Source organism: Tursiops truncatus, chromosome 8 (assembly GCF_011762595.2).
Source record: "Tursiops truncatus isolate mTurTru1 chromosome 8, mTurTru1.mat.Y, whole genome shotgun sequence".
Lineage (NCBI taxonomy): Eukaryota > Metazoa > Chordata > Mammalia > Artiodactyla > Delphinidae > Tursiops > Tursiops truncatus.
The window spans coordinates 5,545,008-5,570,559 of NC_047041.1; the positions used below are offsets into that span (position 1 = coordinate 5,545,008).

Below are 25,552 nucleotides of genomic sequence, written 5' to 3' on the forward strand. Positions count from 1 at the left end.
GTGTGTGTGTGTGTGTGTGCGCGCATGCCCTTTTGTGCACACACACACACACACATTTGGATGCGAGAATGCAGAGACAGGCAAAAACCACAAGTTAATGAATCTTGTAATCCTTTGTCCCCAGCCACGTCCACCACATACACATGTCAATGAGACACACGCAGTCTTCACTGTGTGTTCATGGATCTTCCCTTTTTCCATTTTCCTTCCTTTCCCTCTTTCCTTGTCCTGTCTTCCCCTTTCCTTCCCATCCAGAAGTATTTATTCCTGAGGCCACAGGTGGAGCAGAGCAAGGTAAGTATCAGTGCAGTGGTGTCAGGGCCTGAACGGGGCACCAGATGGAGTGTCCTGGAGTGTGGTGTTTGTGCCCGAGCAGAGTAAAGAGAGCATCCGTGGGGGGGACAGGGGTGCAGCTGTCACAGCAGTCAGGTTTGAGCGGGTTGAGGGTGGAGTCCCAGATAGGAGGGAGTCCCAGCCAGACAGTCCCAGGCCTGTCTCAGGACGTCAGAGCTTGAATGGGGAGAGGAAGGCATCCATATGGAGGCATGGCCTGGTGTAGGGTAAGGAGGGTGTCCATGCAGTGGGGTAGCCAGGATGGGAACTGAGAACCACAGCAGGGCTCACGTGGGGGAGGGGTGGGGTGCAGCAGAGACAGGAGACTGGTTACATCCAGAAAGATTGATAAGTAAGTATATATATTATGCATAATGGAAACCATGTTTCTCGTTGTCGAACAAGAGAATAACAAATGTGGGAAGGGAAAAAAACTGGGGTGGGTCTTGTGGTGTTAGATTGGAAATAGATGCATCTGAGTCAACTCCAGGCTTTCGAGATATGTGTATAGATATAGAAATAACTATAGATATAAATGTCTATGCATATGAGACGGCTAATTTCATGTGTCATCTTTTTTTAAATAAATTTATTTATTTTATTTATTTGTTGGCTGCATTGGGTCTTCGTTGCTGCGCACAGGCTTTCTCTAGTTGCGGTGATTGGGGGCTACTCTTCGTTGCGGTGCGCGGGCTTCTCATTGCGGTGGCTTCTCTTGTTGTGGAGCATAGGCTTTAGGCGCACGTGCTTCAGTAGTTGTGGCACTCGGGCTTAGTAGATGTGGCTCATGGGCTCTAGAGTGCAGGCTCAGTAGTTGTGGTGCATGGGCTTATTTGCTCCGTGGCATATGGGATCTTCCCGGATCAGGGCTTGAACTTGTGTCCCCTGCATCGGCAGGTGGATTCTTAACCACTGCACCACCAGGGAAGACCCATGTGTCATCTTGATTGGACTAAGAAATGCGCAGATAGCTGGCAAAATATTATTTCCAGGGTGAATGTGAGGGTGTTTCTGGGAGAGATTTGCATTTGAAACAGTAAACTGAGTAAAGAAGATCCCCCCACGCTAAGGTGGGTGGGCACCATCCAATCCAGAGAGGAACTGAGTGAAACCAAAAGGGGCAGAAAGCGTGAATTCTTTCTCTGCTTGAGCTGAGATGTCCACCTTCTTCTGCCCTCAGACGTTGGTGCTCCTTGTTCTTGGGTTTCCTCAGTCAGACTGGGATGCAACACCACTGGCCTCGCCCACCCGTCATTTTCGAGCCTTTAGACTCACTCAGACTGAATTACACTATGGGTTCTTGAGCTTGCAGACAGCAGACTGTGGAGCTTCTTGGCCTCTGTAATTGTGTGAGCCAATTCCTATAATTAATCTCTTCTTATATCTATCTATCATCGATCTATCATCTATCTATCTATCTATCTATCTATCTATCTATCTATCTATTTATATTTTCTTGGTTCTGTTTGTCTGGAGAACTCTGATTCACACAACGCATGTATGTATATAAAAGTCTATGTATGTATACATGATGTATATGCATATATACACATAGGCTTCCTAGCTCTGTCCACTTGAGAGGTCTTGGGAGCAACAACATTGCAATGGCAATGAGCACATCCAGCACCCTGACATTGGCTTCTAAATATTATTTTCCACTAAAAAGAACCAGTGATATTTGGAGAAATGAATGACTCCAGAGCTGAAACAGGGAGCCTCAAATATGTAACTGGGGGAGAAAGCAAGACAGTGCTCAAAGACTGAGAGGAACACATCAAAGGACATGGAGGCCAGCTTGAATGACCTCCCATGGGGACAATGTAATCATCCAAATAAATAATTGTAAGAACTGTCATACCCACTGAATAAAATAGGAAAACACCCATCTTTAGAGATATAAATAAATGAATGAATTTATTGAAATCTGATGATGAATGGAATATTTACTTAATTTCAAAGTACCTCCCCACAAAATACTTATTAATTACAAAGGGGAAAAGAGTAACCTTACAGTGGAGAAGCCTGGCAGACACCATACCCTAATCACATCATCGAAATGAACACCGTCAGTCCTGGGGTACACTGAAATTGTCAGAGGCAAGGAGGAGGCAGCAGCATCAACTCTGTGATGTCGGAGATGCCTAACATCTAATCATGAAACACCAGACAGCCCCAGATTGACGGCCATTCTGCAAAATAACTGGCCTATAATATTCAAAGTTGTCAAGAGTCCTGGAAGTTAAGGAAAGTTGGGAGTGTCCCAGACTAAAGGGATGTGACAACTAAATGTAATATGTGATTCTGGATGAGATCCTTTTGCAAAGACGAGACATAACAGGGCAACTAGTGAAGTGTGAGTGGTGCCTGGGGATTACGTGGCTGTCTGCCCATGTTCATTTTCTTATTGTTGTGATTGTCCCAGATCACGCGGCAGAACGTTGTTGTTTATAGGAAACACACACTAACATTTGGTGGCGATGGGGCATCAGGTTGGCAACTCACTCACATGGTTCCCTAAAAATGTTCTTTGTGCAGTTCCAACTTTTCTGTACGTTTGTGACTGTCTCAAGCTTTTGTAACTTTTTAAGTTAAAAAGGTATATTTGCAACATGTGAAAGAATGGAGGAGTACGATTGACTCCTCTGTCTTAGGATGAGAGAGCAGAGACCAGGACAGAGTTTTGAATGATAAAGAGGGACTGCTCGTCAACCAAGACCGTATCTGGTACTTCTGTCCTTCTTTTCAACATACACAGCATTTTTACTTACAGTCTCATACTTAACTCCTGTCATAACATTGTGCGGTTGTGACTATAATCCTCATTTTACAGATGGGAATCGAGCTCAAAGACAGTAGTTATAATTAGGGAGGTGTAAATGCTGGGCTTATGTTCAGACCGCGCTGACTGCATCCCTGTTCTTTACGTATCCACTCAGCATATAGTTACTGACTAACTGCTGTGTGGCCAGGAAGGCAGCAAACGAAACAGAGGCTCTTCTCTCCTGGAGCTTACAGGCTCTTTGGGTCTGCAAAAAAATCTGGATTCAAGCTTACTAGGCATAAAATCCCAGCTCCCAGCTTCTATTTCTTAGCTGACTTGAAAACCCAACACAGCATTTCTGACAAAAGTGCATTTTTAGCATTCCTTCACAACAATCTCCTTTGCGGCGTTCTGCAGCTTGTAAGCCTGGTCTGCTGGGCTTTAGGGGTACACAGAACCAGTGGAAGGCAGGAGGCCAAGTGGGGTGTGGCGAGAGCCAGGGATGGGGAAAATCCAATGTACTCCCACTTTTCACTCGTTTGGAAAATGCCTTTCTGACTGTAAAACAAAACCTACACTGTACTGCACCCCCCAGACAGAGTGCTCTCTGGTTACCAAGGACTTAATAAAAGTTCTTGGAGAAACTTAGCAAACACTAACAGGTAACAGTGATTTTATATATATATATATATATAATATATATATTATATATATATAATATATATACATTTTATATTATATACATGATTTTATTTATGCATATATACTTCCTGTACAGTATTTTGTAAAGGGTTTTCCATGTGTGTCATCTAATACCTCACAGGAACTCTTGCGGGACTTATTACTCAGCTCCCCAGTTCGTAGGTGCAGATAAGTTGCCCAGTAGGTGGAAGGGCCAGAATTTGAACCCAGGGCCTCTGGAGTTACATCCCTGCTCATTTATCTGCCTAAATTGCCTCTCTCCTCCCACTAAGAAAACACATGAGGTAACAGTTAAAATCCAGAGGGTTAGTTGAGCCATGGTAGGTGAGTGGTCTCCCTGGAAACTTTTTCTGTTTCCCCCTAGAGCTTTTAAGCTAAGTGTAAATTGACTATGAGCTTAGGAATTTACCAGCTCAGACAGACTGAAACAATTAGAGAGGAGGCCAAGTAAGAGTGAGAGAGGGAGACAGACCCCAGGCGTGTGAGCTGAGCAGACATTCCTTTTCAAAGCTTCCCTCCATCCCCTTTCTCAATTGGCTGAAACCCTAGAGGTTTGACTGGCTAAATCACTTCCTCTCAGAAGTGTCCGTCCCCCAAGGGAGGCTGGGATTTGTAGTCTTGAAATCAGCCGACCTTTCAGAATCCTTCAGCCAGACTCCCTGGGTGAAGGAATGCAGTGTCGATTTCAGTAGCTTTTCTGTAGAATGAAGTGGCCAGTGTGCTTTTTGCAAAACTCAGAGTCCTTCTTGGATGAGAAGAGTTGAAGCCTCTGTTTGTGCACCAGGACCCCGTCTCCTGCCCCCCATTCCAGTTCTTTATTGTCTCCCCTCTCCTTCCAAAGAGACTAAGCACCATTTATTGCCTATCACTGCTGTTGATGAAAGGGAGACCTGCGGGCAGTGGCGGGGGGGTGGGTGGGGGGGGGTGGGGGGGGTGGGAGCAGCTCCCCGGCTAGGTGTGGAGCAGGGTTCAGCAGCAGAAGAGCCTTGCCGGAGGGTTGCTTCCCAATGTGGTACCTTTTCAATAGCTTCTAAGGTAACATGTTTACATAATGGTTGTTAATAATAGATTTTAGAGGAAGTAGAGTGTGAAACCAAGCCCCCAGACCACTTAAGGACAGCACTGCGCATTGTTTTGTTTTGCTTTTCTCTAATTTCCTCACCAGCCATTGCCTTGGCCTGGCAGCTCCCTGGCTTAGTGCAGAGTCAGATGTTCTCTTCCACCTGAGAGTGCTGGAACCTCACGTTCTCGTTTGGTCTAAACTAGTGATAACCTGTGTGAGGGCCCACACTTTATGCATGACTCATGGCCTAAATAATTGTACACATAGATGGTTCAGTTGCATGTCCATGTCATTGGTTGAATAAAATAATGATCATTTTAGGTGTTATTACCTTCCTAGTGGTCATTGACCATTAACAATGTTGTAAAACAACAGATTGGAAAATACAGCTTCCCTTGCATGGGAGTCAACGATATTTTTTGGCACACACACACACACACACACACACACACACACACACACACAAAATGACTGCCTGCTCAAAAGGGCTGTTGAGTAGCATCTTAAACTGTGGGGGAGACGATTTCCATTAGAACTGCCCACAGGCTTGCCATGCTCCGCTCTGCTTGGCATGCCGTCTGTTAGACTGAATGCACTTCAGGGCCTCGGTACAGAATGGTTGAGTGGGGGAAAGATTGGGCTAGCAGCCAGGATGGTGAAGATCGTGTGTGTCCTCTGTGACGAGTCAGCTGGCTGCCTTGGAGTAAGTGAGCAAACCCTAAATCAGAGTATTACAGGGACTAACTGTCAGCCCTCACTCCATACAAACGCTTCTAAGGAGGAAATGGTGTCCTGGTCCTGTTACAAGTGGACCAGCTCCCTAAATGTGGAATAAATCATGGGGGGATGAATTCTAGGGGCAATATTTGGTCAAAGTTCCAAGACCTTGTAAAGGTCTTAGCCAGTGCTTGAATAGGACATACTAAGAAAACCTCTTAAAAGGGTGACCTCTCCAGGGTCTCAGCATCCCATCCTTCTCACAGCAGTCAGAGGTATGTGCCTCTGTTTCCCCAAATGACTACTTAGCAGATTTCCAAATTGATGGGAAAATTACTTGGCTGAGAAAAAGATTCGCAAAAGAATCCAGCTAGACAATTCTTAAACATCCCTGGCCTTTATCATTTCTCTTTCTATGCTTAGGCCACTTATATCAAATTTTTATTTTCTTCTTTCTTAGAAGTCCACTAGAAAACCCATACAGGTGTATACATACATATTTATTCCTCTAAAGACTAACATTCTTATTGAGTGTTGACAGTGGGAGATATGCAATACAATGAAAGTAGGAAGAAACCATTAGAATTTCAGTTACAATTTATTTTTATATCACTCTTTAAACTTATTTTGTGTTTGTTTTATAAGGTAGATAATAATAATGTAACAGTTTTATATATGCTTTATAAATTAATGTGCATACATTGAGAATATTTGCTTACATTTTTTGGTTTTTTGTTTTTGTTTTTGCGGTACGCGGGCCTCTCACTGTTGTGGCCTCTCCCGTTGCGGAGCGCAGGCTCCGGATGCGCAGGCTCAGCGGCCATGGCTCACGGGCCCAGCCGCTCCGCGGCATGTGGGATCTTCCCAGACCGGGGCACGAACCCGTGTCCCCTGCATCGGCAGGCGGACTCTCAACCACTGCGCTACCAGGGAAGCCCTGCTTACGTTTTTTAATGGCAGGGTGCAAGTTAAAAAATTTAACTGGGACATGTCTCCTTTCGTTTAGGTAGACAAATTGTCTAGAAGGTACTCACTGTCACCCAGGGAAGATTACAGGGTGATCAATGTTGTGAGTCTAATTTCTCACAACATCAAGGACTTTCCAAACCTCCTTCGTTTTCATTATAAAATAGAGGAAATGAAAATGAGCTAACTAACAGTGAAACGATTTGAGGCCGGTTTCTTCCTTGGGAAGAAAAAAGATCTTAAAAATCCACATGGGCCATAAGCTCCTGGTAAGGACCAGAGGCAGCTGGGCCGTCTGATTCTCTGCTGGAGTATCAGGGGGATGGCCACTTGGGTCTGAGGTGCTCAGTGATGCAAGAGTGAAGTCCAACGGATGAGGTCTATCCTGGATGGACCTGATTGCTTTCTTCTGGTTCTTGGACACAGACTCTCCATGGCCTTGGCTGTCATCCTATAAAACCCTTTTAGGCTGGAGGAAGATTTAAATAATATTAAAAAAAAATCTCTGCAAACATTAGGCACAACGTGAAGGTTAATTTTAAGTGTCCATTTGACGGTGGCCAAGATGAAACAGTATTTCCGGGTATGTAAGTGAGGGTGTTTCTGAATGAGATTAGCATTGAATGTGTGGACTCAGTGAAGTAGACTCCCCTCTCCAACGCCGGCCAGAGCACCTCATCCAATCACGGAGGGTCTGAAATAGAGCAAAGAGCAGAGGAAGGAGGAATTCACCCCTGGCTCCCTGCTTGAGGTGGGACTTTTCTCCTGCCCTTGAACTGGGATTTACACCATCAGCTAGTTTCCCTAGTTGCCTAGAATTACACACCACTGGCTTTCCTGGGTGTCCAGCTTGCAGACCGGGGGACTTCTCAGCCTCTAGAATCACATGAGTCGAGTCCTCATAGTAAATCTCCGTATAAATCCCATTGGTTCTGTTTCTCTGGAGAACCCTGACTAATACAAACAGCAATACAAACCGAATTGATCCTAGACTTTCTGCTGTATGTACATGTGAAAAAGTTTTCATGGTGCCAGAAGACGTCAGTAGGAAACTTCCCCTGGGAAAACCCTTGGACCTGGTGGGGGCAGGGGAGAGAATGCTGGTTGTAAATAAGAAAACGGTGTCCTCGGTTCTGAGAGAAAAAGGCACAATTTATTTAGTCAAATTATTGTACAACATAGTCTTCATTGACAGTTGTCAGCTTAACACTTAATATAGTTTAAAAAAGTCAATGATTACCTGCAAAATTATATATATTTTAATATCTAAAAAATATATTGCTTATATAAGGCAGGAAGATCCCTTGTACGCACAAGGGAAAGTTTGGTTGTTCTTTTCCAAGTTATGATTGTTGCAGTTCGGTTATTTACAAACATCTCCAAAGCAGGAATGGTTTAAAGAGTTTGCCTTGATTTGCTTCTGCTCACTTGTTAAATAACAACACCAGTGGTTCTCTTTCTAGTAAGTCAGTGACTTGAACGTCCTGTGTTCTTTTCCGCAATAAGTCACATTATGCTTTTTTAAAAACCAGCTATAAAAAACATACAAACAGCTCAAATGTACAGATTGACAAAAGATGTACAAATTACATTAAAAAAAATAACGACTGATTTGATAGTAACATTGTATTTGTGACCGAGGTCAACTCGTTTCTTTACTCTTTTTCACTTTTTAATTATTTATTTTTAATACTGCGAGATATAGGAAAATAACTCTGCATAATTTATACAGTAAGTTGCCTTCTGGTTGGTGGACCCTGGACTGATCTGACAAGCGCACAGCACTTGCGAATCTGTTTGTGTTTAGAAATCCCTAGGACTTTTCAAAGTTCTGGGACCCACTGTCATTATTTAAAAAAAAAAAAAAAGTTATTTAACTCTCTGGCTTTCAGGAATGTCTGCATTTGCATTAACATTTCTTAGTTCATATCTTGACTATTTCCAGAGAGAATGGTCAGCCTAGTGCATATTTACTGCCCACTGAGAAAGATTTTGCAATGCCCGTGGCTTCTTAAATACACACTTGTTCTTTCTCTGAAATTCCAGTTGGGTGAAAACTTCACTAGCCTTACAACCAATGTTCCAGTTTGCTATCCACTGAGTTAGGTCTTCCTAAGATAAGACGATAAGCTTCCTGCCTCTATTTTCACTAAGTCTCAAACCAGAGCATAACTGGTTAAGTCCATGATTCTTTATCCTATGAACCCTTCAAGGTCCAAGATGAGACCCGTGTGTTGATAAGTAACTGCTTTGGTCCTAAAAGTATAAATCTACGGTTTCTTTCCCAGAACCATGACACAACTATTCCAAGTAATCTAAATATTCAACTCGTAGGCTGACAGGAGCCTGAGACTTGCAACTGGCATACTGGCCCATGGAGTTATCCATCTCTTTGTTCAAGGTAGAGGAAGCAGGAGTTACCAACGTTAAAAAAAAAAAAAAAAGAATCGTTTTTAAAGAACAGGTACACAAGTTCTATCCAACAAGAGAGAGCATCCAGTTTTGTTTTCTCTTCAAGGCCACGTATGTCCAACAAGAAGTGTGAGGAGGGGGACTTCAGCGAGAAGGCCACCGGTGATGAAGCGTCTAGTAGTAGCTGCCTAAGTGTGAGGGCACGTGGGTGTTTGGGTGGCGGGGGACATTGGGGTTGGGGTAGATGCCACCCGTGGGGGAGGTCCAGTACTGTGACGCTGCTCCAAAGAGGCTAGAGGAAGTGACCGGCATGGAGGACGGGGGGGGAGGGACAAAGTTCACCTTCTGCTGGTGGGTGTGGTAGGAGGGCATGTAGGAGATATCCGAAGGGTACTTGTACATGGACGACTCGGTGGGATGTGGCTGCAGGGCCTGGGCGATGCCGTGGAAGTCAAATTTGTAGGCATACCTCTTGCCGTGCACTTTGGTCATAATGTTTTTATCGTAGTAGTATCGGAGGGCTCGGCTCAGCTTGTCGTAATTCATGTTGGGTTTGCTCTTCCGCTCCCCCCAGCGCCTGGCCACCTCATCGGGGTCCGTCATTTTGAACTCCCCGTTGGTCCCCTCCCAGGTGATGCAGCTGGCGTTGGCGCTGTCCGACAGTAACTCCAGAAGGAACTGCCACAGCTGGATCTGCCCGCTCCCTGCAGGCAGTGAGGCAGACAGGAGGAAACAGAGGCTCAGCCTGGGAAGTCAGAACCTAATTTCCGAAGTGCAAGGGTCCTCTCACCCTGGTTAAGAATCCCTTGATTTATTTTTACGGTCAGAGCCCACTGGCCCCTGACGCTGGTGTGATCAGCAAGGTTAGATGGTAAGCTAATCTGCCCCGGGCCAGGTGACGTTCGCCCAGAACCAGCTGTGTGGTTTTGGGCCAGCCACTCCTCACCCGTCTGGGCAAGGTGCTGACTCTCTTCCTCTACAAAGGCCTGAATCACTGTCTTCTCTTTACTCAGTGCTGAAGTCCCTCAGGGTCCCGGGGGGAAGGTGTGACAACGCTTTAGGCTGATGGGACCTGGACTGTTCCTTAAGCCCTCGTGCTTGGCTCTTGGCTCTAAGCTCTACAGAGAAGAACTTGGGCAGAGAGGAAACCAGAGGAGAGGGAGCTGGTGCGTTCCCAGCCTTCTGAGCAGGACCGGCCTGGAGACATAGGCAGCAGGAATTCCCTGGGTGCCCGTCTCACTATTGCCAAGGGTCTATTAGCTCACACAGGAGGTGAGTTTCGTTTAGAGCTCGCTTGAGAGTTAGCTTAATCACAGACCCTTAAAATACACTGTCAAGTTCATTTTAGTTGCAACCTCTTTCATGTAGCCAGATAACGCTGCAATACTTTCTAAAGTCAAGACTAAAGCGCATTTGGAATATGTATTCACTTACGTGAGGAAGATTGCCGTGAGCTGGCTGGAACTGTTTCCTGGTACCCCACCCCCCATCTTTCCCTACTGAAACTTATCTCAACCTCAGTGCAGATACACAGGGCTAAAATGTTTGTTGTCCAGAAGCATCTCCAGCTAACGGACATTATCACCATCACGACAAGTCCTGTCCTCTCCTGTGTGCACCAGAGAAACAGGGGTCGAACATTTCAAGGAAAGAAGTACATGCTACTCCCAGGTCAGGTGTCTGAACTGAGGACACCTAGGAGGTCCCTGTGACCACACAAAGCTATGGAACATTCTGGAAGACGACCTCTCAGGTCAAAGGAAACTCACCGGGATTGGCTAGCCGACTGCTGGTCGGGCCCAGGATCTGATATGGATCTAAGGAAACAAGAAAGGAAATTTGCTTCACTGTTATTAAAAAGATAGAATCAACAGCATTAACAATGACAATACCCCAAGGGTTTACACTTTTATTTCAATATCATAGGAAAGCCTGATTTCAGAAAATTGCACTGCCTTTTTTTGCAGACCTCAAAGATCTTGACCAGTTACCGTCTTTATCCCCGTAATTACAGAAACAACGTGAAATAGTATCATTTTTTCATACTTGGTGTCTAAAATTTGTAGGTAATGCTGTCATTACCTAAAACAGAATAGTAAAACCACTTGGAAGGGAGCTAGCTAATATTCAATCGTCATGAATAAGGTGAAGTATGGCTTATTAAATGGGCCTAAAGAAGTCTAATGATGACTGGACTTTAATAGCTCTAACTATTACTGACAACTTTACACGTCTCTCTTTTACTGATGTAGCAGAAACACATGCCCAGAAATCAAGCAGCCTGGGTTCTAGCCCAGCAAAGTTATAAACTAAATAACTCATCGGACAATCTCTGGGTATCGGTTTTCTCATCTGCAAAATGATGGGTTGGGTTCCTGGATTCCCCAGTTCCCTTCTAGAATAACCTTCTCTGATTTTAAGCTTGGAAATGTCAACAGCAACCAGAATTTGGATTTTAGCTATGAAATGATTCTTCTTAATATCTCAGTTTACTTAAAACTTATGTGATTGTTTAGGCATAAAAGAAATCTTGGCAATATTGACTTATGTGAGGTTTATCTTCTTTTTTTCAGGCGAGGGAATCACGGTGGAGACCTGGATCGCAACTTGGCCATGCTATCGTAAGTCTGATACTTTACAATTTTCATAATTATAATTTTAAAAATCGACACGATTTTGGGGGTTTTGCTTACAACCACAAATTAACTTGAAGAGTCCTTAAGCCCTCTTAGTCTACCCCTGTTTATCCACACGGTATGACAACTAAAATATTTGGGGCAGGTAATGTCTAATTTCGTTGTTGTTGGGGATTCTTTAAATCCCCTATGTCAAGTCCTCTTTGTCTGACTTGTGTTTCACAGTCAGCAAATTCTCAGCCTTCCTGAGGAAATGTAGGTCAACTTTCTCTCGCTTATCCTCAGTGGAGATGGAAAACAATGTCTGTCCATCCCAAAGCAGTGGCTTGTTTGGAGCTCACTCTTAGCTCTGTCCCACAGAGAAGACCAAGCTGGGCTTGGAAGGGGCACAACAGCTGTCTTTAGGTACATGAAGGACCTTCACAGAGAATGGGAGGAAGACCTCTCCTGAGGGCAAACTGGAAAGCTTGAATGGAAGATACAGGGAGGGGGACTTTGGCTCACATGGTGGAATTGAGCCTAGCCAGGTAGTGAACTCCCCGTTGCTGTAGGTATTCAAGTGGAGGTGAGGTAATCATAAGACTGAGATGTTACAGGAGGATGTTGTAGACCTAGATGTCTCTAGGTTCTCCTTCCATACTAAGAGTCTCCAATTCCATGGTTTTAACAGTTCCTCTGCCTTAATTAAGTAGATCCCCCACAGGGAACGTTTGGTCAAGCAACTTGGGAGTCTGGGATGGTAGCTCTAGTTCTCCCATAAGCCAGCCGTGTGGCTTTTCGCAAATCACTTCACCTCTTTGGGCCTCAGTTTCTTTATTTTACAATGTGAGGCATTTTAATCTTCAGGCTCCTTTCACCTCTGATATTCCACGAGTCTCTATGTGATTCCAGTGTCAGGTCCCCAATTCACAGATCTATTATTGTGTCAAATATAGGATGCTATGAAAGACACAAATGCCGTATATTGTCTAAATCCTCCTCCGCTGACCATGTGGGACCAAGGGCCACATAGGAAGCAAAGGAGGGTTCGCACATCATGGACAGGTACCTGGTTGGGGCCGCTGTTCAGTATTCTTACTCATTGTTTGTGCTCCTGCAAGGGGGGGACCTGCAGCAAGAAGAGAAATACGGTAAGTGGGGCCATTCTCCACGAGGGGAGGGGAACACCTCGTCCAACGCCCCCCCCTGGAAGGAGGACAAATGTGCTTTCTCATTCATTCATTCGCTCACGCTACTCATTTATTCATTCTATTTTATAAATATTTATCCAGAATCTACTCTGTGCCAGCACTGCTCTCGATACTAGAGAACCCAGCACTGAACTAGTGATTCCTGTTTTAATGGGGAGACAATGATAAAAAGCAGTAAGTATGTAGAAGAGCATGTCTAACGGTATCGGGGCTGCGGATTTCATTTTTAATGAAAATTTAGAAAGGTCCTGAAGGAGAAGGTGACATTTGAGCACGGGTCACCTGCTCCTGCGTGTCCATGTTTGTGAGCTCCCCTCCATGGCAACTCTTAGGTACACCCTTTCCACCCCTGTCGTCATGTCTCCATGTTAGAGCTGCACTGCTTCTTGCACCGTCTATGGACTCATCTGACTGGCGTGCTCACCACTTCTCTCTCTTCCCACCGACCCATCAAATGCTATCTGGCCAGTTTCATCTGCCTAAAACACTACATCCCACCATCCAAAAACCTTAGTGACTCACTGTCGACTGAAGCATTGAGGTCTATCTTCCTGGCATCTTTGCCCTCCCTTCCTTACCTTTCCAGACTTATTTCCCTTCGTGCATCCTAAACCCCAGGAACCCAAGTCCTCCTGATTGTCAGACATGTCAGCCTTGATGTCTTTCCCTGGCCCCACCTCTCCTGGGAGGCCCAGTCTGCCCCACTGCTGCGGGTCCAAATCCTGCCTCTCCTTGCAGAGCCAAATCATATGGCCCCAGGTCCACTTGGTCTTCCTGATACCGCCCAGAGGGAAAGAGTTATATGTGTGCATGACTCCTGTCCCCTGCCTGAGAGATTGGTCCATGTCTGATTCAACACTGTGTGCCCCATAGGGCCAAGGGCTGGGGGCAGAGTAAACAGATAAGGCATATTATTAAAAGGGATGGTGGTTATTGCTGGCATTAGTTTTCAGTCCCAACCTCTTTCTTGAAAGAATTCCCTTCACCATCCATTTCTGTGTTTGATATTTTACTTCCTAGAGATGGCAAGATTGACACATTCTGGGTCGGGACCACATGAATCAGTTTTTCCCGCTACTCCCTTAATGGAAGACTTTGGGTCAGATTTCAGCACAAATTGATGTGTCAGACCCCTACCATCCCCTCATCAGGTTATCCTCCCTCTCGGCCTTTCATGAAATTGGGGTAGAGATGTTGGTATAACTCCATCTTGACAATTAGAAAAGCAAAGCCATAGAGGGTCATTGTCGTAACTTAAACGACAGAGTCCGAATCTGATGATTTTTCATTCATACAGACCTTTTCATGAGAGAAAGCTTCCAACTTCAAAAATTCTAAGGCCAAATGCAATGAAACAAAACTCACAGGTCTGAGTGAAAATCCCATCTTTCCAGGACTAGGTATCACTGACAGGTCCTACCTTGGCAATTAATTTTGATGGCCATTCAAAAAGCAGGAAAACAAAATGCTCACTCCTCTCCTCCTTTATCTTATGACCCTGTTCTCCACCCCGTCCTCAGAAAAAGGTTTTCTTCCCAAAGAATAAGGTGACGTTTACTTACTTTTGTTGAGACCAGAATTCATGTTATTGCCCCATCCTCCTCTCCTGACTGAGTCATAGGAAGGGTCTAATGGAAAAAACAAATAGAGGTACATCAGCATCTCCTGCTCTTTAGAAAGATTGCGTGAAGATTGTCGTTTAGTGACTGGAGAATTCTGCAATAACTTTTCAAGCATCACTAAATTCCAGAAGTGTACTCTTCCCCTGGGACAAAGGGGAATGAATGGAAGGAACATTGACACACTGATTGGGAGCCCAAGTAATGGAAAGAACCCTGAATTTGAAGTCATAGGGCTGGTTCCAAATTCTGTCCTTCCATCATTTGTTGTGAGACCTTGGATGAATCCAGACATCCTTGGGCCTCAATTTTTTAAAATACGGAAATAAAAATTTACATGATTTACCTACCTTACAGGGTTGTGCTGATGTTATCAACGGAATATTTGTGTCCCCTGCACAAATTCATACACTGATGTCTAATCCCCCCAGTGGAATGGTATTGGGATGCGGGGGTCTTGGGAGGTAATTAAGTCATGAGGGTGGAGCCTCCATGAATGGGATTAGTGCCCTTACAAGAAGAGGTCACAGAGTTAGCATGTCTGCCTGCTTCCTGCCATAGGAGGGCACAAAAAGAAGTCAGGTGTCTGCAATCCAAAAGGGAGCTCTCACCAGAACCTGACCACACTGGCACCCTGACCTCAGACTTCCAACCTCCAGCAGTGTGAGAAGTTTGTTTCTTTTGTTTGTAAACCAGCCATCCTACGGTACTTTGTTACAGCAGCCGGAACGGATGAAGACAGGTAATGATCAAATGAGATAGCACGTGTGAAGCATCTTATAAGGCATTCTACAAATATCATCTAAGTTTAGCAAGAAAAAAATGTCTGAAGCTGTATAGCAAAGCCCTTTAAGCAGCTCTGGAGAGATGGGTCACGTCCAGATTAAAGGCTCACGGGCAGACTGTCTCGCAGTGAGGACCCTGGTGGCGGCTCCAACCCCTCACTCCAGCACACTGATGCTGTGGGCACGTCTGGGCTCTCCTCGGCCTCTCATGCTTTTTTGCTGATAGTGAAGAGGGCTGGGTAATGACCACAGAGAAAGGAAAAAAGCCAGAGATGTGGCTGGAACCAGAAACGAGGGGCTGGAGAGATGCTTCCTGCCTGGAAGTGCAGAGAGGTTTCCAGATCGCCTTGGCGGACACTCCATTGACATGGAACATTTGTGATCCCAACCCCTTTCTTGAAAGAATACACATGCCTCCCTAACCCCGTTCAGAAATTGCTTAACCGACTGGCTGGAAACATCCTCCTTTCCTTTCTCATGGTGTGAGTCCCATTGAGACACGGAGCAGGAATAGCAGAAGAGCTTAAGGATACAGAATGATGACTTTCAAAGTCTTTCCATGGACAACAAAGAAACCATAAAAAACATCTGAACAAATGGAGCACAAACCTCATCAAACAACGGTCAGGCGGGGTGAAACGCAAACCATCCCCCTCCACCCCTTCTGAGCCTCTCAAACGAATTAGAATAAGAACTGCAAAGACGGACCGGCTGGTCCCATGGCTTGTTCTTGTTGTTTCTGGCTAAGAAGAACCAAAAGACAGGAATGATTTCCTTGTGGAAAAATCCACGTGCGGATGCACATTCCTCCTGGCTCTGGAAAAGCCAGTGCAGTTTTAAAATTACAGTCTTTAGCAATTGGCATGAAAAGCAAAACAGAAAGTGAGGGGGATGCAGATGGGAGGAAGGGGAGGGAAGGGGGCAAAAGAGAGACAAAGCTCGGCTCGTTTGAGTCGTCTGTTTTTATTTTTCTTTGACTTTTTTTTTTTCACAATTCCTCCTGCAAATAGATTCTTGTGCTTGCTTAAAAACAAAATAAAACAAAAACAAACAAAGAACCTAAGCTGTTTTCAAGCTGGGGATGCGGTTGTAGATTCTCATGGGTATCTTCTGGGCTGTCTTGCAGGGGTCTGCAGAGTGTGTGCGAGGCTGGGGTATCCTCGAGGAAAGGCCGGGTTCTTCCAAGATTTCTCTTTGGTGGAGGGGGATGCTGGTTAGGCCTCCAGCAATTTATCTGGGACTGATTTCTGCCATGTATTGTGTGTTTGGCTATACAGTGGATGTGAACGAATATGACACAAGTCCCCAGTGCTTGCCTTTAAATAGGAGACGATAACAGATTGTGAAGAAATATGGGTCGTGTACCAAAGGAGTGCTGGAGATACTGGGAGTGAAGGAGGGAGAGGCTAGTGTGACTGGGTCTGGGGTGACTAGAGTGAGGCCTCTTTGGGAAGGAGAGAGTGCGCATACCCGGCGGGCATATGGCGGAAGTGAGCAGTGAGATGCTAACGTGTCGGATGCGGGGAACCACGCTTGGGGCTGTGGGACTGCAGTGGGGGGACACGGAAGAGAGGGCCGAGGCCAGGTTCATGGCCAGGTCCACGGCCGCTCAGCCAGCTTAATGGCTCTGGATTACAGGCCATGGAAGAAACCAGGAGAGGCTTGGGGCAGGTGGCAATACCACGGACCCAGGGTGTGGTGGAGAGTGCAGCTCGTGGTGATGTGTAAGATGGATGGATGGGGTGGGTGCCGGGGGAAGGAGATGAATCTAGCAGGAACGGAACAGAAAGTGGAATAGAAAGTGACAAATTCATGAAAGAGAAAAAGCACATCGCTAAGTTCCAGGAATTGGTGTGACTTAACTTCTGACTTACTGCACTGATAATATCTCTGACTCAGAGTTTTCTAATCAGCGTTTCTTCTCAATCCTTAGTTTACCGGAGGCTTCCATCCTCTCTTGCATCTTCTCTAAAGCTATGTTATATTCGTTCAGAAAAACCTTTTTTCTTAGTCCAAATTATGGCTTTGGGCTATAGTTATCCTTGACGTCTTGCCAACTTTTCCTCCTATTCTTTTATTCTAGCTCTGGGGGCACTGCAGACAGGCAAAAGTTAGAGAATGCTTGGAAGAATTCCCTCTAACCAACAGAGGGCGGGTGGTGGCTGGATCTTTCTCTGAGTGCCCAATCATGTTGGAAGTTGATGCTTTATCAGAGAAGTGTCTGGAAGCCCCATCTTTCCCGTGATGCCTTGGGGGTTGGGAGGGGAAGCCTGACCGGGAGGACTTTCGAGGTCCCAACCAACCTTAAAGTCCCCTAGTAGGTGAAAAAAGCAAGGGACAGAAACAGAGAGGCCACCAGCCATCAGCCTGAACTGTGTCCTCCTGTGGAGTTAACTGAGCAATAAACAGCAGCGGGCCGTGCCGTGAGCGGGCGTCTTTAGCTGAGGGTCCCGGAGCAGAGTGTAGAATCAGAGCAGCAAAGGCCACAAGGCTCCCTCCCATGTGCTCTTTCATTCCTACCCACCTGCATGGAAAATCCTGCCACTGGCACCTGAGTCTACAAAGGACACCTGGGTCCATTTACTGGGGAGTTTAACAAACGTTCTCTGTGGGCCCTGGGGTTTGTGGGGTCATCTCCTAAATGGAAGATTGACATGAAAGCCAGTGTTTTTGGAGTAAGTCCTACTGCAAAGACAAAGCTGAAGATGGAGAAGGCCAGCATCAAGAGCTAAGGTCTGGCATTCCGCCTTAGAGATTGGAAGTACTGGGGCAGCCTTGCAGATTAAATTAGATATCCAAGCAAACAGCTGGCCCAGCGCCCAGCACAGCATCAAACTCGGTAAATATTAGCAAGTAACATTATTACTGTGTTTGCATCATTAAATACCTTGAAATGTTCAGACCCAGAAACACATTTGCCAGCCCTACCAAATACACATTAACCCCCCTCTCCTGCTTCCATCCGCCTTACCCTGCTCTACTTCTTATTTTTCCACTTATCACCTAATTTAATCAATAATTAATCCATGATGTTTATTGTCCACATCTCCCACCTGAACGTCAGGTCCATAAGGGTAGGGACCCCTCTTTTGTTCTCTGATAGAACCAAGCACCTAGAACAGTACCCAGCCCAGAATAAGCACCCCCTAAATATTTGTTGAATGAATGAATAACTGGGCCAATTATTTTCTCCTTCTTGCTAAATATACACACTTCCTCTTGTTGTTCACTCTTTTCCTAGCTGGAGAGAATTCAAAGCCTCTACCCCAGCTGCTCCCCACTAAATGAAGTCTTCAGGGCATTCCAGTCTGGGTGATGGGAGATGGATGACTATAGACTGTTAACCCTGGTTTCCCTCTGAGCAGAATGGACAACAGTCCCTGTATGACAGGGCGTAGGCTGAGACCTGTCCCCACAGGAAGCCCAGGGCTACACGCCATTCATTCAGGTGGCCTGCTTTTTGTTTCATATATGTTTTAACAACGTCATTGTTGAAACGAGGGCTTGTTTTCCTCCTAAAAGTCACACCAGTGAGAACTCAGCTGTGTGGTCAGCTCTAGTCCCAGACACACAGACAGAAATATGTCTACAACCAACATGGAAAATCCTGGACCCGGAGCTACCCAACGACTCATATTCCTGCACAAACACTCTCCCTCCCCGGGCCTGACGCCTGACTGTGCCAGAGCTCCCTGACCCTCGGCTGCCGGTCAGCACGTGGGTTGCTCTCCAGTGGGGTGTGCCCGGCCACAAGGCAGCCTGAGCATGCCCTGGGCCCCCCCACCCTGAAAAGGGTGCATACTGTCTGCTTTCTGAGAACTGACTTCTCAAAACACACACTTAAGGGAGTGGCCAAGGGCACAGAGGGCAAAAATGTGACCGTTAGAGACCCACAGAGCGGCTGGTCTCAGAACTTCTGGGTGGTGGCAGACGCTTGAGCAGCAGAAAAGTACCCCTATTCTGACCCTCACTTTTTACTTCAGTGAAGGCTGGTACCCCTGGCTTGATGACGAATCTTACTGTGATGCTTCTTCAGAGGAGTCCTCCCAGAAGGGCTCTGCCTGGAGCTTATGGTTTCAGGCGGTCCTGAGATCAATTTTTGCCAAAGCAAAGAGAGACCAGAGCCTTATTCTGGGGAATCTGGGCACTGCCAGGCATTGTGGGTAATTCAGCTTCAAGTATATAACAGTCTGAACAGCATCTCCATCATGAGATGCCCGGTGCGGCTGACTTTGACCCTAAATGGCCTCTTAGATTCCAGGAGAGCCTCCCGGGGTGGAGAAATATTAGCATGGAGATTTTTTTCTGAAAAGTCCTTGTGGGAAGGGGAAAACTTTCTCTGGACGTGACTTTCTCGCAGACGTCCCAGCGTTAACTCAGCTTCTGTGTGAAGCTGTTAAACGGGTCCTAGAAACCTGGCCAAACATCTCCAGAAAGACCTCTCTTTCTGCTCGGATGCCGACGGTTCACTGTCTGAAAGCCCAATGTCCCAGGCAATGCGCAGCTCCACACTTTGTCATGCCCTCACCTGGAGGCCAAAGAGGCAGAGACACCAGCACAAAAGCCTCTCTCTTCATCCCGTATGACATTAGACCGTGCTCCCGATTACTGGATAGAAAAAGATGGATTTTCTCTGAGACTTCTCTTCGAATTTCTGGTTGGCAGTACCTATAGTCCTGTTCATCCTCGGAAAGGCCGGCTTCTAAATGCAGACCTTTCAGCAGAACGGGCAAGGCCGCCCCTGCTCAGGGCAGAAGCTTCTCTCAGTCCGATCCAGACCTCTTTTCTTGGAAGACTGAGGATGCCAAAGGAGAAAAGCTCTAATAAAGGGGACCCTGAACCCAAAGCCCCAAACTTCCCAAAAAAGAGCCAAGTCCGCCAGGAGGAAGACGCATCGCCCAGACTTTCCCCCATACAGGGAAGCCTGTACACGGGGGCAACATCCTAGCTGCTGGCAGAGGACGAGATGTTCCTCCAAACCCCTCCTCCCTCTGAGGCCCTGGGTTAGAAGAGGCCCAGCCTTTGAGGAGAAGCAGGGCCCCACTGGCCACCAACCCCATTCTGCTTCCCTCTGGGCTCTCCCTCCTGCGGTGCCCACCCGGGACAGCCTGCCCTGCTTACCGAACCTTCTCAACTCAGGACCGGCCCCTCGTCTGCCACTGTCTCCATACGACCCCTGCCGGCGACCACTACCAGATGTCTGACCGGTTGGCCTGGCCTCCTACCTCCAAAGCTGTGCAAAGGCGACTGGCGCCCGGGCTATGGAAGGTCGTGGAGGGCGAGGACGCCCTAGTGCAGACATCCTTTCTCTCGGGCAGGTCGGTGGTTACGATGTGGCATTTAGAATCAGTCCACCCTGGGTTGGGACCCCAGCTCAGCCATCTACTGTGCCAAACAATCTCTGTCTAAGGGTTCCTCTTTTGGAACCCCAGGTTCTGCTTCTCTAAGTTAGCCTTAAAAACGCATTCCAATATACATGAGGTGCAGACAAATACTGTTTGATTCCACTTATACGAGGTCCCTGGGATAGTCAAATTCATAGAGTCAGAAAGCATACCGGTGGCTGCCAGGGCCCCGGCGGGAGCGGGAACGGGGAGGCCGTGTTTGCTGGGGACAGGGTTTCAGTTTAGGAAGGTGAGGAATTCGGGAGACGGATGATGGCGAAAGCTGCACAGCCATGTGAATGTACTTAGTGCCACTGAACTGTACAGTTAAATATGGTTAAAATAATATGTTTTATATTATGTGACTTTTACCACAATAAAAAAAGGATTAATAACAAATGCTTTATAGGATTGTTAAGGGGATTAAATAAGCATTCAATAAATGGCAACTTAAAAATATACACAGTACACACGTGGTCTATACCATCTTGTTTGCACCTCTAAGATGCTGACCTTGGTGAACTGAGGTTCAAAAGTCATTAGAGGAGGCCCTGAAAATGAAGAGAAGCGCAAAAAAGGAAGAATAATTCCTGTGCTCCGAGATCAGTGATTCCCAAATCAGAATAAACTCTGGCTCTCTTTTAGAAGAAGAAATGGATTATCCTGTATCCCAGTTTAGAATCGCCGGCCGGGAAGCTGGCTCTGGCTGGTGCCTGCTGGTATATTACCAGGCTGAGGGTTCACCCGGCATCCTTCCTGCTCCCCTGATGGTCCGCTCCCCCAGCTCCCTGCCCAGCCAGCCCTGGAGCTCCAAGCTGGGTCCTCACCTCCTTTCAACCCCGTCTATAAGGGTAGCTCGGCCTTTACCTCAGGGGCATCTTATGTTCTAAAGAGCAGCAGAGGATCTTGGCTTCCACGGAGATCTCAGGAGGAGGGCAATATCTAGGGAAGGCTTTCCTTAAACTTGGAACGCACAGAAAAAAAACATCCTGGATCAGATTTCCTTTGCTCAAGGATCTTGTCCTGGAATCCAAACAGCCCCTCAGCCTCAGAGCCGGCCCCGCTGCGTGGAGGAGAATAAAACTACTGTTTAAGACATTCCACGTGCAAAGGGAAGAAAGGACACGTGAGAGAAATGCTGGAAGAATGGATGGCTTTCAAGGATGAGAATTTGGAGAGGCCAGTGGCACCCTTGTGGGCACAGCCTCGCCACGGTCTCATGAGGCTCCCCACCAGGCCGGGACCCTCGCTCGAGTTCGTCCCTCCCGTGGGCTCTGTGTCTAAACGACACACGAGTCTAAACGACCTCTTTATTTTGATGAGGCCTCAAAGTGGGATTTGGGGGCCCGCCTTGTGTGGAAAAGCAATTTATACTCAGTTAATTGGGTGTTTGCCCAAACTCCCCTCCATGTTGGGCCATGCAGACGCAACTAAATTGCAGCCTTCCTGGGTCAAATCTGCCTCAGGTTTAAGAGGATTCTGGGTCAGAAGAAGAAAACCTAACAGCTGCCTTAGGTAAGAGGGCTTGAAGGTGAATGAGAAGCAGTCTGTGTTTAGCCCCCTGGGCTCTGCTGAGAGCCCGGATCTGATCCTCTCCCATCCGCGTTCCTCAGCTGGGTCGCCCTCACTCTCTGGCGATACGGGATGGTCTTGCATCTGTTGCATGATTCAGCTTCTGCATCTTTCTTCCAGAGTTCTGCAAAGGCTCACCGGTGAAGGTCTCGCGTTTATTGCCCTCATCTTGTTCAGCCTCCTGGTGTAATTCTTTGTGCACTTATGCCCCTTTCTTGGTGAGCATCTCTGGGAAGACACAGACTGTATCTTATCACCTTGCTTCCTTCTCTTGCGCCCAGGTTCTTCCTCTTCCCAGCACCAGCTATTGGGCTTAGCTAATACCTCACATCCCACTCACATTCATTCATTCAACAACATTTTATTGAATGTCTACAATTGTGCTAGGCCCTGTTCTATGTGCTGAGAATACAATGGTGGCCAGGCATACATCCTTGCTCTGGGAGCTGACATTCAAAACAAATAGTAAACGACATCGTATATAAGAAGGTGGTGAGTGGTATGGAGAAAAAGAAAACAGGTGAAGGGGAGCAGATAGTGCTGGGACAGGGAGGGCCTCGCTGACAACACAATCTGAACAAAGACTTGACCTATCTAATGTTATGGAAATAAAGCTCTCCACAGTGCCATAATTTTCTTATGAAAAGTGACTGGGTCGCCCAACACTGATTTCAAAGCCCTTCTGGAAAGGCAATCCCTCGTTAGCAGCTCTTTACCTTGTGAGAATTACTTTATGTTGGAAGACGAAAAAATAAGCTAAAAAACTTGACAGTATCGTTTTGATGTCTGGGTGAGAGATAGTAAAAGGCGAGATGAGCTTAGTCTATTAAAGAGTTCACCAGTTTTTTGCCTATTTAGAATCCGGGTAATTGCCAATTCTGTTGTCTTAGAATCACACTGACTTAGGAAGGCCATTCAAATGAAGAAACTTAAAATCCCAGCGCTTCCTAGGATTTGTTTCTGACCTGCCTCTGAAGCGTTTTGCAGGAAAGGGCGTTTCTGAGGGGTCAGTGTGGTTGAGAAGAGGACAGGTGAGTTCTCCCTGAAGGAACACTCCATCTTTGTGGCCTGGCAGGTGAGCCCTGGAACACTCCCACCTCTGTGTCCTGCACCCACACATCAAAAAGCACAGGAGTTAAAGACAACCATCAACTCTGGGCAGGTGGAATGTGGTCTCACTTATATAATAGAATCTGAGGTTTCTTTTCAGGCTGGAGGGGACTTCAGTCATTATCTAAACCAGACATGCAAATTAGCACAGGCCTGGAGGCCCAAAGCCTGAGAGAAAGCATATGTGGCCATATAAGAATTTTAATAGAAATTGAAAGTATGACTCATAGCAGAAAAACTGCCTTTCTCTCAACTCCTCTAGGATATTGGGCAGGCCAAAGACTTTTGAAGCTCGAAGAGTTTTCATAGTTATACCAAGAACGGTTTTCATTTCTTTGGAAGAGGGGTACCTAAATCTTATCAAGTCTAAGGTCATTTGTGGTGTTATTAAGGGCTCTTAAAGATTTTCATGGGAAGGAATTCCATGATTTCTCTTTATTCCATTCCAAACAGGGAAACAGTTCACTGCCATGGAAAAAGACTCTAGATTGAGGTTCAGAACTCCTTGGTTTCCCACCCATCTCTGCCAGTTATGAGCTGTGTGAACTGAGGCAAGTGACAATCTCTCTGAATCTGTCAACCTATCCGCAACAGGGGAAAAAACGATTCTCCTAAAATTTAAGAATTTGGAAAAGCAAATAGCCTGTTTAATCCTCACAGGGTTCTTTTGAGAATCAATGAGATCATGCATGTGAAAATGCTTTACACACTCCAAATGTCTTCTAAGATTATAGCTGATTTTCTTTTCCAGAGTTTTATTCCTTGGGAAGAAGTTAATCTTTCTTGTGTCAACCAAGGCTAATTTCTTCTGGTTCTTTGTTTAGGGAAGCAGAAGGATTGAGTAAATATTTAATTAAATTGACAAACTAGATTTTCCTTCCCCAGTGAATCTATCAGCTGTCAATGTTATTTACTGAATATCTACAGGGCTGGAAAAAAGGGATACAGGACAAAACTCACCATTAAAGACGATAAGATAATCTGTAATTAGGTCCATTGATGGCTAGTGACTGAGAGAGGGTCCTGAGAAGAGACTGTAGTCTTTGTGGGTAAGGAAAAAGTATCCTGACGAGGGTGGGACTTGAATTGGGCTTTGAAGGATGTCCTGGATTTTGATAAAGTAATAATCTCGCGTAATTTACCACTTTCTCTTTCAAATGTGCCTAACACACGAATTTGAACTTCATCAGAGGTGTGTTAAACTTTTTATTGATCCTCACATGGGATTGCTTACAGATCTCTGAGGCTGGAGGGGAGAAGCCCATGTGGGTTAGTGTTTCTAACCATAGTATTTCTTCCTCAGAGACTTTATCTTCTCTCAAAAGGATATTTCATGAGAAATAATTATTTATTATCTTAGATATGGGCTTCTCTGAAGAGAGTATGATGTTACATCTATAAAAAGAACTTGGGAAAGGTTTTTATCTTAAGATAACAAATGATGCTATCTATGCCCTGGCTTTTCACGAGAAGATTCCCCAAGTCCCTATACCTCTGTCTGGCAGGAGAAAAGCTTCTCTCTTTCTCTGGGGTGGGGAAGGGGGGGAGGGAGAGGGGAGGGAGAGAGAGGGGAAGAAAGATGGAGAAAAGTTTGGTTTACGAGCGTGGGAATAAACAAACTTCTTTTAAATACTTTCAGTAACTACTGACCCTCAAACAACCTCTCTGTAGAATTTCTAAAAATCAGTGTATTTTGCAGAACAAATGCATTTGGAAGATTCTGTGTGGAGGTGGCCACCAGTGGATTACCTAGAGCACTTGTGGACCTCGCCTTTTCTTCCCAGAGTACTCTGGGACCCCCACTCCTCAACACAGCTAACAGCCATCACTTCCAGCTTCTATTACAAACCAAGACCCTGCGGTCATGGAAATAGAGTTACATCAACCAAGGCCAATTTCATTTTGAGTCGGAGCTCTATAATCTGGAATGGGATGATATGTCTGAGTCAAAGTGAAACCTGGTAGGGACGGGAGGGCTAAAATAATAATAGTCAAGAGTCTGGAGATGAATTGGAAATGCAAAACCCAAACGGCCCACTCAGTAAGTGTGAAACGCCACTGACAAGTTAGTGGAGCTGTGGTGGCACTCCACCTCACCCACCGAGTGTCCACCGCCGGGACACCCCTCCCTGGCACTGGCGGGTGGAGCAGCTGTCTGGCCGAGTCCAGTTGCAGGGGTGCTCTGGAGGTCAAGTTGGCCCCAAATACCTTTCCCACAGCCTTGCACCTCTTCCCCTCCCGCTCTGAGGTTTACATAAAGCGTTTTTCTTTATTAAGGTGCAGCAGGGTTCATGTTTTCGCT

The 25,552-nt window shown here is 46.1% G+C and overlaps 1 protein-coding gene across 3 annotated transcripts in view; it reads right to left on the reverse strand.

Annotated features, from left to right (window-relative positions):
- Window positions 1-7,673: 7,673 nt before the first annotated feature.
- Window positions 7,674-25,552, reverse strand: part of FLI1 (Fli-1 proto-oncogene, ETS transcription factor) — a 113,028-nt gene continuing 95,149 nt past the window's right edge. For 2 of the 3 annotated variants that reach the window (XM_019941642.3, XM_073807995.1), the window contains 4 exons: window positions 14,343-14,408; window positions 12,639-12,698; window positions 10,724-10,771; window positions 7,674-9,658 (listed from right to left, as the gene is read on the reverse strand). In XM_019941642.3, the coding sequence (XP_019797201.1) occupies window positions 9,129-9,658; window positions 10,724-10,771; window positions 12,639-12,698; window positions 14,343-14,408 (704 nt within the window). In that variant the 3' untranslated portion in view covers window positions 7,674-9,128. The remainder of the gene's footprint in view (window positions 9,659-10,723; window positions 10,772-12,638; window positions 12,699-14,342; window positions 14,409-25,552) is intronic. The other variant, XM_033861809.2, reaches the window with a different exon arrangement.